General features: G+C 38.7%; 1 protein-coding gene across 1 annotated transcript in view; it reads left to right on the forward strand.

Annotated features, from left to right (window-relative positions):
- LOC110457475 (alpha-L-fucosidase-like) overlaps positions 1-8644 on the forward strand; it is a 14802-nt gene extending 6158 nt beyond the window's left edge. The window contains exons 2-7 of the mRNA XM_021508771.1: positions 334-464; positions 2017-2150; positions 3460-3557; positions 4052-4184; positions 4976-5146; positions 7569-8644. Coding sequence (XP_021364446.1) covers positions 334-464; positions 2017-2150; positions 3460-3557; positions 4052-4184; positions 4976-5146; positions 7569-7830 — 929 coding nt within the window. The 3' untranslated portion in view covers positions 7831-8644. The remainder of the gene's footprint in view (positions 1-333; positions 465-2016; positions 2151-3459; positions 3558-4051; positions 4185-4975; positions 5147-7568) is intronic.
- The last annotated feature ends 3906 nt before the right edge of the window (positions 8645-12550 follow it).

The raw sequence follows: 12550 nt of genomic DNA on the forward strand, positions 1-12550 counted from the left end.
AAAAAAAGGGGGGGGGGATAACATTGGCAAACAATCTAACTGAAATTCATTCCTTTAAACCCCATCAACCATCCCGGTTGGTTATTTCTTCCACAATCATCCCTGTTGATCATCCACTCAACATCCAGGAATGTTTCTTTGTCTTTTTGAATTGTCCTTGTTTTAATTCCTTATATCATCATCATATTGCTACAAATCAACAATCCTTTACCTTTCATTTGCTATAATTTTCTCATTATCAAAACTATGCCGTTTTATACTATTTATTTCTCATTAAATAGATGTGGAATCACTTGGTCTTTTTCAATGCGTTTTCTGTTGTTATACCTGTAGGAGATCTAGCGGCAGCTGTAAGAAAACAGCCGGGGATGAAGTTTGGGGTCTATCACTCCTTGTACGAGTTCTACAACCCTCTGTACCTATATGACAAGGCCAATAAGTACAAAACCCAGGATTTCGTCAAGGTGAAAACATACATCAGAATAACAATAGTGTAGACAGTAAGGATGTGAAGTTTTCAAGTATTCGGAGCGATCCCCTCCTTTGTCGAGACTCAGAGGGGCACAGAGCACTTACATTGCATAAATGCAAATTCGGTGTAGCAGTTGACCCCCCAGCTGGCATGAGCTAAAGGCGGAATTTACGGCTTACGTTAGCCAGGGGCTTATTACTTTTTTTTAAATATAAGTTATATCATATAAAATTTTCTGTTTTGTTTTTATGTCATTTAAGTCATTTTTGTTTTTCTGATTCTCGATAAAGGAGCTGATTAGGCCGAACATTTGACAACCGATGTTAAGTAATTCGTATCCTATAAACATACGTTTCTAATTATATGTATATATAATGATAAAGTGTCTTATGGGAATTTACCGTTAACATTATGTTTTTACATATGTGTTTATAACAGTGTTTAGCATCAACGGTGTTGATCGTTAAACAGGAGGTGCAGTTACCCTTATGGTGGTTTTCATTGGTAAATCACTATGGAATACCATCATTATTGTACGCACGCAGTTTTTTTTTTTTTTACATGCGCGTGCAATAAGTGCACTCTATTTAAATAAAACCCATGCATAAACAGAAATATAACGAAAAACATCCTCACGTTTTGGAGACAGAACAAAGCTGGTCTTTTTTTCAACGTGTACAGCGCTGCTGTTTGTTAAATTAACGTGAATTTTTCCTAAGTTACGATGTCGATTTCACAAATTGTAACTTACATCGAAATTTGTTAGTATGACGTCAATATAAGACCACGTCTAATTTCATCAGGCGACGATAGCATCTGCCAATTTTCTGTTTGTACATTTGCATATGTGTTTTGATTTTATTATTATGGTGTTTAAGTCAAGTTCAATCTGTCCGAATGTCGAAGTACGAAGTACGTTCGGAATATCTCGTGTTACAACTTATATAACTAAAGTGAAAGGCGACCACCACTGGAAAAAAATCAATTTATATGCAAATATATGGGTGTTTCTAAAGAAGATAATGCAAAATTTATATATATTTTTTATTATTTTGAAGTGAAAGTATATAATCAATTAACTTCAGTTTAAACTTTGTTTTATTCACATAACATATGTAATACATAATACAAATATGATAATACACAAATGAATTGGAGACAGAAACAAGTGTTAATACACTTATATAAATCTGTTACCTTTCATCGTAACCAACATTATCAACTATAATTTTGGAATAATGACGTGAATAAATTACAGGGGAAGTTAGAAGAGAGTTGGGGAAATACAGTGTAAAATATGGAAATATATGGGTGTTTCTAACGAAGATAATGCAAAATTTATATATATTTTTTATCATTTTGAAGTGAAAGTATATAATCAATTAACTTTGAAGAGTATTTACTGTAGAATATAGCTCATGTGTTAAAAAAAATATCACTAAGTCCTTCCTCATATATTTTATTCAAAATGATCGCATCTTCTTGATACATTTCGCCTTAAAACATTCCGAATAAATATTTTATAAGCATTATTTAATTAACAGACGAAGACGATGCCAGAACTCTACGAACTCGTGAACAAATACAAACCGGATGTGATTTGGTCAGATGGAGCTTGGGAGGCTAAGGATACCTACTGGAACTCGACAAACTTCTTGGCCTGGCTTTATAACAACAGGTAATGAAATCCTACCATTTTGATCATACAGCTATAGTACCGTAACGAGTTACTGTAAAACAAATATGCGCGGTTCTTATCTTCGTGGTAACAATATATCCGCTAAAAAGTACAACCAGCAAAAGTAATAGCAAATTAATCCGTCCTTACGTTAGTACTTTCTGCAATAACCACTAGACCTTTAAAATAGCTCTTGCGAAATTGACCACTTTTCCGAATCCGCGAAAAATGAGGATCGTAAAATAGGAAGTTTGGCAGTATCGACTACCACAGCAAATTTTGCACTTAAGATTTTACTTAAGGATTAAACGTCTGTCAAATTCAATCGTTCAATGGATATATTTACATTTCCTCATACGACCTATCTTTTACTATTTAGTCGGATGAGCTTAATTGATATTCCCTGCAACCGCACAATCTCACTGACCTAATTCTTGGAACAGCCGCAGACGGCCATTATCGGACCGAAAACTTTTCAAACAACGGTCGCCATTAAAAAATGTAGCTAGGCATGCTTTAACTATATGTGCAGAACATTCTAGTTACAAAAGTAAGAGCTTACCTTCCTTTTCTGGATGTCTTCATTGTCTGCAATGAACCAAACGGCAACAACCAGATGGCGACTATCGTTTCGGTGAGAGTGGTTGCTAACACTGACGTCAAGGAAACCATGGTCATGTGACCAGATGATGCAGGCTCAACTTGGAAAATAGGAAGGGCATAATATTAGTTACACGGATTTTTGGCAGGGTNTTCCCCGTCAACTTTTCTGTTGTCAAGATAAAAATGGCACAGTAGATCTACCTCATTTAGTTTCGTTTTATCAAATTCCTCGAACTGTTCTTCCTGATTCTTTTCTTTTAAATACGTCCTCAGCATGTTTGCCGCTCGTCTGTTCGACTTTTGTGTGTTTTGTGGCACATAGTTAGCCCTTTTGGCGAGTATTTCCTCATCAGTATGCGAAGCGAAACGTTTTGTCATTTTGTAAACATCACCGGAAGCAGACGACGAATGCGAGTTGTCTCCCATTGCCTGGCCGCAAGATACAAAGACACGTGACCCGTATACCCCCTTGTAAAAGCACGTGATTCCACCGTATTACTGCCGAAAATCACGTAGCATGACCGTATACCCCCTGAGATTTTCGTATACCCCTTGAGATTTACGAATGCGGTTTGGTACACTGTAGTTTTTAACCAATCAGATTCCTAGATTTTTCTCAAAGGGGTAATAAATAAATATACATATAAAAAAAACATCAATATATACATGTATGGTTAATGTAATAGATGAAGTTTTCGTTTGACAGTCCGGTAAAGGACACCGTGGTGGTTAATGACAGATGGGGAAAGAACACGCCCTGTAAACACGGTGGCTTCTGGAATTGTAATGACAAGTACAATCCAAGTAAGTTTCACGCCCTGTAAACGTGGTGGCTTTTGGAATCGTTATAACAAATACAACCTAAGTGTGTTTCACTCCATGTAAACATGGTAGCTTCTGAAAACGCAATAACAACTACATGAACAACCCAAGTAAGTTCCACGCCCTGTAAACATGGTGGCTGCTGGAATTGTATCAACAAGTACGGCTAGAGCTATTTTGTACAAAAAAACCACCCAGATAACAACATATCTCTTAACAATAGGCCAAAACTCACCACTTTCGGGCAGTTTAAACTGTTCACGTTATACCGTGAACATCATTCGAGATCGCATCCTCTTGTCTGATTGGCTTACAGTTTCAGCTTTTCAACTTCTCTTTTACAAACTTTTTTTTTATTCATCAAACGTCATGTTATTGCGGATTTTGTTTCCGCTGTCCTATCCAGTATTGATATAATTCGTGGTGGGATTGTAGAATTGCATTATACACTAAATTAACATGGTTTTCACTTACAGAAGTTCTTCAGAAACACAAATGGGAAAACTGTATGACTCTCGATAAAGGCTCGTGGGGCTACCGTCGTCCTGCCAGCCTCATTGACTACTTGTCCATAGAGGAACTCCTGAAAACCTTGGCGGAAACAATCAGGTACGTTAAGATATTGCTAAAGGTTGGTTATACATGGTGTAACGTACTATCAACAGCTAGGGTCATTTAAGGACGTCACGGGTTAAGAGTACTGCCACTGCATAGTTGTAATCGCCTAGAAGAGTTCCAGTGTCGGTCTTTTTTTTTTACTTGAAGTATTCTCACTTGTATAGCGTGGATAAAGCGGCCAAATAGAGTGTTTCTTCATAAGAGGTAACTTCCCCTGCTAAGTTATTTGTATGTTTCCATGTTCTTTGTTTAAATATATAGGCTTTCCCGGTCATTAAAGAGGACATTCATTTTGATTCTGTGCATTTATAATATCTGTATGGTATCATTGCTGAAGTGTAGACTTTGCAATATAATATCCTGAGTTCGACCAATGATTTTTTCTGGGTTTTTTTATCACTTATATTTTCAAATAAATCAAAGTCGGACTATGCAGGTATCACAAAAAACGATTTGTATGGAATACTCCTTTTGAAAAGGAATAATATAGTTTAACTTATTGGTACAGTTAGCCTTAGTACATATTGTTTCAGGTACATTTAACAGGCAATTTTACTTCTTATCATGTGCTCTGAGGTTATCACTAGAGTGCAAAACCTCAAAAACGTATCCTTTTTGAAATAACGTTATCAAAACATGGCTGATTCCCTTTCCGTATTTTTCCTTCTTTAGATGAATCATCGACATATATTTTGTTCCTATTGTATTATAAGCAGAATCGAACCTCAGTGATCAAGACGAAACTATTGTGCCTTGGTTGTATTAGGGATATTCTATTACAGCTGTGGGGGAAACCTTCTAATCAATGTTGGCCCAACATATGACGGGCGGATCATTCCGATTTTTGAGGAACGTCTCAGACAGTTGGGAAGCTGGCTTGACCTCAACGGGGAAGCGATATACACTAGTGTCCCATGGACTCACCAAAACGACACCGTCACTTCCGGAGTATGGTAAGTCACGTGGCGGGCAAACGTCACCTGAAATCCCAATTCTGATAAGTAACGTGACTGGCTAACGACGCCATCCGCCTGGACCATGGTGTAAGTCACGTGGGAGGAAATTATTGGAAAATAGGTGATATTGTCCTCAGTACCCACGATTATGCTTCGTCTAGGTAGGTGTTAGGCTACATAACATGTCAATACAGTCCGCTGGATGCCTGTCTATTTGTATGTCTATTAGGCGTTTGAATGACTCTTTGGGGACTTATCCCTTGGGTATCAGATGGAAACGCTGTTGGGATCTCCACCATATAACCATATACTTATACAATGGCTGAGCGTGAAGGTTTTTCTTGGTGCCGCTAGGAACCCATTCCTTTGGTAATTACATAGAAATGAGAATGAGATTTCCAATGTAACAAAACACGAGTGATCAAAGTGTTGATGGTCGGATGGAAGTTTATTTCTGGTAACCTCAAGTGTTCGTATCGCTCTCCGTCGTACCCGAGCCGTACCAAAGTTGTCCTAGGTCTGTACCAAAGTTGTCCTAGGTCTGTACCAAAGTTGTCCTAGGTCTGTACCAAAGTTGCCCTAGGTCTGTACCAAATTTGTCCTAGGTTTGTACCAAAGTTGTCCTAGGTCTGTACTAAAGTTGTCCTAGGTCTGTACTAAAGTTGCCCTAAGTCTGTACTAAAGTTGCCCTAAGTCTGTACCAAAGTTGTCCTAGGTCTGTACTAAAGTTGTCCTAGGTCTGTACTAAAGTTGTCCTAGGTCTGTACTAAAGTTGTCCTAGGTCTGTACTAAAGTTGTCCTAGGTCTGTACCAAAGTTGCCCTAGGTCTGTACTAAAGTTGTCCTAGGTCTGTATCAAAGTTGTCCTAGGTCTGTACCAAAGTTGTCCTAGGTCTGTACCAAAGTTGCCCTAGGTCTGTACTAAAGTTGTCCTGGGTCTGTACTAAAGTTGTCCTAGATCTGTACCAAAGTTGTCCTAGGTCTGTGCTAAAGTTGTCCTAGGTCTGTACTAAAGGTGTCCTAGGTCTGTACTAAAGTTGTCCTAGGTCTGTACTAAAGTTGTCCTGGGTCTGTACTAAAGTTGTCCTGGGTCTGTACTAAAGTTGTCCTAGGTCTGTACCAAAGTTGTCCTAGGTCTGTACTAAAGTTGTCCTAGGTCTGTACTAAAGTTGTCCTAGGTCTGTACCAAAGTTGCCCTAGGTCTATACTAAAGTTGTCCTAGGTCTGTACCAAAGTTGTCCTAGGTCTGTACCAAAGTTGTCCTAGGTCTGTACTAAAGTTGTCCTAGGTTTGTACTAAAGTTGTACTTGAGCTGTCTCTAGCTGTACTCTAGCCATCCTCTAGCCGTAATAAAAGTATGTCCTAGCTAGATTATATTTATACCCACATAGTCCATGTACAAGGATGATAGCATTGCCTTCAGCCGTCATCTATCATAAGTTCCATAAACCCGTCATAATAAATTTTATTGGAACATGCATAGCCGGTCATTTGAGACTTCAGATTACATACATGAGTGATCCTGGGTTCACCAGCGCCTCCATGCACACTTTGAAGTTGACTGCTCCTTACGTATGCTTCCTAGTTAGTCGTAACCCTCACTGCACATCTATGAATATACCGATTGAAATAAGCCCAGTTACACACACCTTGGATTTGACTTTCTGACCTGTACTTCCTCGGGCTAGATTAAACCAAGTAGAACAACGTCCCATAGCCATATATACAACCATGCTATCAGAACTAGCCACAGAGTCTTGCCCTGCCCCTTTGGACTTAGTTCCTGCGTTTAAACGTTGAAATTCCCACAATATAACATATATATGTTTATAATTAGTGTATTAGTCCCTAAGTTATAAGTTACACATAGAAGCGGTTCAGATCACCAACCTATTACCTTAAATGTGCATAATGAACATGAAAATACGAACACTATCATGCTACCCCGATTAGCCCTTCCCCTGAAGACTTATTTGACTTTTTAATGAGATAATTTGTCATAATTACTAAAATATCCGGTAGGCTATAAGGCCCTTCAGGCATCTTGTATTACTCTATTTCCTTGAACTTTATCAATATCATAAATATAATGCAGTCTTCATGTTTTAAGATAATCAAAGATATAATAAACCTTTCAAATACATATTAGGTATAGGAGAAGGGTAGTCCCTTGAAGGCTATATTTAGAAGTATATATACACGGAACTGGTAATGTACATAGGATTCGGCCAATGGGAATGCAGGAAATTATCCAGTATATCATAATGATGTTTCTGTACCTTAGATATGTTTTTTCATCATGTCATTTTAATATTTATGTTAAATGGATTTCGAGTAAAACATAAAAAAACATAAAACTGTAAATAACACTTATAGACAAGCGTTTGATTGACTTAGATCGCATGCGGTATTTCCCACAGGTACACATCCCAGAAGTCAACCAATGGAACAGTGGTGTATGCGATCGTTTTGGATTGGCCGAAAGAAGATGAATTTGTTCTCGGCTCACCGGAACCTACGTCAAAAACCAAAGTGGATTTGATTGGATACCCAGCAAAACTAGACTGGATACCGCTACCGGGTCACAATACCGGAATGTTGATCAGAATACCCCCAATCTCAATCAGCAAAATAGTTTGTAAATGGGCGTGGGTGTTCAGAATTTCAGGCCTGAACAACTGATTGACGGATTGAAGTTCTGTATAGTGGGTTATTTACGCGGGACTAGATTTTGATCCAAAAATTAGAAAATTTAATGTACACAGATTTTAACTTCGCGATCTATAGGCATGTGGAGAAACAAATTGTTCGTATTGTCTAAGCACAGAGTTGGGACAATCGGCATATAAAGTGTCAAAATTTAAATGAATAGGGATCGTGACCACATATTTATCGAAGCCTATCAACTTTGCCGATTCGTTTGCTCGTTATCATTTGATGCACATACAAAAATGAAACTGGTCTTCTTGTGTCAAGTGGTGCAGAGAACACAGAGATTGTAGCTCCTGGAATTTCGAGAATGTTGGAGCTTGGGCATCTGCTTATTCATAGAATTGTGCCGTCTTAGCGTGACCTCTGGTGCAATAAGGTAAAATCGTAAACTAGGTACAGTATAGTGGAACTGGGTGAACGAAAAGTATCTAATTAGAATGTTCTCCATAACAAATTATAACATACAGTGTCATATAAATGTGTGTTTAACCCTTTTATCACTGTAGACCATAATGGACTCATCCAGATCAATGCATCGTTGAGTCTACTAAAGTTACATAGGGGTTAAAGGGTTGAACAATTGTTCTCTGACGTGCTTAGTGCCTTTTGTATTTGACACTATCCATATTCTCTGTGAATTTGGCATTTTAGTAAAAGCAAATTGGAAAATGTTAAAGTTATGTATGTACTATATCAGTTTTGTGATATTATTATAACTCATTTACATTATTTGTATAAAACTGCTTTGACATAAGTATAAAGTAGTTGTTAAGGGGGGGGGGGGGGGGGGGGGGGGGGGGGGGGGCATTGGAATATATTATACATTATCAAGATGACAAATTACTCGACTGTCATGATATCGAAGTTTGACGGTATACGTGATGTCTTGTTGCTGGAGAGGTTATTTTTGTGTTCCATGTCAGATACATTTGATTGATGTGCCTTCGTAAACAGCGACACACTTGTCTGAAGAAAATATGCATATACATTTTCATAATTTATATATTTTGTATAATGCTGAGTTTTATTATCGTGTGTATATTTTATATTTTGGATATGTTCACAGGGACATAAGAATAAGTTACGAGTTGTGTGTTAGGACCCATTCTTGTGTGGGTGTGTGTAAGTAAGTATATCATAATTCGTTTTGGGGGTTCAGATAAATACTGGTGACAATTAGGGGACGTATTTTAGCGAGAATCTATCTAAACCCCTACATCCTCGATATCAAGGGGCTACGCTCACTTTCGCTCTTAACACTCCTGGAATATGCATAGCAAAATGTGAAGCCACACTGCTAGCTATTTGAATGGTGTCATGTAAAACAACCTGACCAATCACTTGGCTGATACATGTTCTTTCAAGACTGAAGAGGACCAGCACCCGACTTCAAAGCCAGTAACTTTTGCCGTCACGCGACCGACAAATTCTTCTGATGTACATCAAAGTATCAAACTAGTCTTCTTGTCTCATCAACAAGCCAAGGTGGTACACACTAAGCCTTCAATTTTGCTATGGCATATTCCAGGGGTGCAGAGAGCGAAAGTGAGTGTAGCTCCTTAATATCGAGGACGATTCCAGGGGTGTAGAGAGCGAAAGTGAGCGTAGCTCCTGGATATCGAGGACGATTCCAGGGGTGTAGAGAGCGAAAGTGAGTGTATCTCCTGGATATCGAGGACGATTCCAGGGATGTAGAAAGCAAATGTGAGTGTAGCTCCGGGATATCGAGGACGATTCCAGGGGTGTAGAAAGCAAAATTGAGTGTGGCTCCTGGATATCGAGGACGATTCCAGGGGTTCAGGGAGCAAAAGTGAGGGTAGCTCCTGGATATCGAGGACGATTCCAGGGGTGCAGAGAGCAAAAGTGAGGGTAGCTCTTGGATATCGAGGACGATTCCAGGGATGTAGAAAGCAAAAGTGAGTGTAGCTCCAGGATATCGAGGACGATTCCAGAGGTGTAGAAAGCAAAATTGAGTGTAGCTCCTGGATATCGAGGACGATTCCAGGGATGTAGAAAGCAAAAGTGAGTGTAGCTCCAGGATATCGAGGACGATTCCAGAGGTGTAGAAAGCGAAATTGAGTGTAGCTCCTGGATATCGAGGACGATTCCAGTGGTGTAGAGAGCAAAAGTGAGTGTAGCTCCTGGATATTGAGGACGATTCCAGGGGTGCAGAAAGCAAAAGTGAGTGTAGCTCCTGGATATCGAGGACGATTCCAGCGGTGTAGAGAGCAAAAGTGAGTGTAGCTCCTGGATATTGAGGACGATTCCAGGGGTGCAGAGAGCAAAAGTGAGTGTAGCTCCTGGATATTGAGGACGATCCCAGGGGTGCAGAGAGCAAAAGTGAGTGTAGCCCCTGGATATCGAGGACGATTCCAGGGGTGTAGAGAGCAAGAGTGAGTGTAGCTCCTGGATTTTGAGGACGATTCCAGGGGTGAAGAGCGCGAAAGTGAGTGTAGCTCCTGGATTTTGAGGACGATTCCAGGGGTGTAGAAAGCAAAGGTGAGTGTAGCTCCGGGATATCTAGGACGATTCCAGTGGTGTAGAGAGCGAAAGTGAGTGTAGCTCCTGGATTTTGAGGACGATTCCAGGGGTGTAGAGAGCGAAAGCGAGTGGAGCTCCTGGATATCGAGGACGATTCCATGGGTGTAGATAGCAAAAGTGAGTGTAGCTCCTCGATATTGAGGACGATTCCAGAGGTGTAGAAAGCGAAATTGAGTGTAGCTCCTGGTTATCGAGGACGATTCCAGGGATGCAGAGAGCAAAAGTGAGTGTAGCTACGGGATATCGAGGACGATTCCAGGGGTGAAGAGCGCGAAAGTGAGTGTAGCTCCTGGATATCGAGGATGAACCCCTAGAACGTCTAACAAAACTCTCTTCACATAAGGATAAGTCCAAACATGTATACTGAAACCTTTTGACCTTTTGGATAGCTTGTGTTGGTGATTCAATTGGTAATCTTATTCAGATCTCTGCGGAAACGAATTTATTCGAGTAGATCCTTTTTTTTTTTTAACAAATTAGCTTTATTTTTATATTCTTTTGTTCTTTTTCTTTTTTCTTTAGTTAATATTTGATATTATAAACATTTTACGTTCAAGCAGTTGTTTGTTTTTTGTACAATTGATGCACATGTAAGATCTCGGACATTTTATTTTAATATTCCGTATCAGACGAACGTGAGAACGTATTTTTTACACCCAAATTCCACCCTAACCACTATGGGTTTCCTCTCTCCCGACTCATTGGATACACCTGCTTCGAGTTGGTGAACATTTTCAGTTAGTCGCGTATATGACTTGTATAAACAAAACTTTGCGACGCTTGGAAGCCATCTTGTTCTTCATATCAGTCTCAAAATTTAAGGAGCTTAACCACAAAATTTGGAAAACTCCCTCCGTTACTTTCTTTTAAATAACGATAACAAACTCACAACCATCTTGTTTTTTGCGATAAGTCTCAAAATTAAAAATGAGAAAACAATTAAGTGTAAAAGATAGCACCATAGTGCATACGATGTGACGTCATTTTGGTTAAATCCCCATAGCTGTTTTCATGTCATTGTAATCTAAATTAAGTGACAAAGATAGCACCATAGTGCAGACGAAGGGACGTCAATTTGATTAAATCCCCATAGCTGTTTTCATGTAATTGTAATCTAAATGAAGTGTCAAAGATAGCACCAAAGTGCATACGATGTGACGTAATTTTGATTAAATCCCAATAGCAGTTTTAATGTATATGTAATCTAAATTAAGTATCAAAGATAGCACCATAGTGCAGACGAAGGGACGTCAATTTGATTAAATCCCCATAGCTGTTTTCATGTCATTGTAATCTAAATTAAGTGTCAAAGATAGCACCATAGCGCGTACGATGGGACGTCATTTTGATTAAATCCCAATAGCAGTTTTAATGTATATGTAATCTAAATTAAGTGTCAAAGATAGTACCATAGTGCATACGATGTGACGTAATTTTGATTAAATCCCCATAGCTGTTTTCATGTATATGCAATCTAAATTAAGTGTCAAAGATAGTACCATAGTGCATACGAAGTGACGTAATTTTGATTAAATCCCCATGGCTTTTTTCATGTATATGTAATCTAAATTAAGTATCAAAGATAGCACCATAGTGCAGACGAAGGGACGTCAATTTGATTAAATCCCCATAGCTGTTTTCATGTATATGCAATCTAAATTAAGTGTCAAAGACAGCACCATAGTGCATACGATGCGACGTCATTTTGTTTAAATCCCTATAGCTGTTTTCATGTATATGTGATCTAAATTAAGTGTCAACGATAGCACCATAGTGCATACGATGTGACGTCATTTTGATTAAATCCCAATAGCTGTTTTAATGTATATGTAATCTAAATTAAATGTCAAAGATAGCACCATAGTGCATACGATGTGACGTCATTTTGATTAAATCCCCATAGCTGTTTTCTTGTATATGTGATCTAAATTAAGTGTCAACCATAGCACCATAGTGCATACGATGTGACGTCATTTTTATTAAATCCCCATAGCTGTTTTCATGTATATGTAATCTAAATTAAGTGTCAAAGATATCACCATAGTGCAGACGATGTGACGTCATTTTGATTAAATCCCCATAGCTGTTTTCATGTATATGTGATCTAAATTAAGTGTCAACGATAGCACCATAGTGCATACGATGTGAC

Source organism: Mizuhopecten yessoensis, unplaced genomic scaffold (genome assembly GCF_002113885.1).
Source record: "Mizuhopecten yessoensis strain PY_sf001 unplaced genomic scaffold, ASM211388v2 scaffold9157, whole genome shotgun sequence".
In the NCBI taxonomy this organism is placed as follows: Eukaryota; Metazoa; Mollusca; class Bivalvia; order Pectinida; family Pectinidae; genus Mizuhopecten; species Mizuhopecten yessoensis.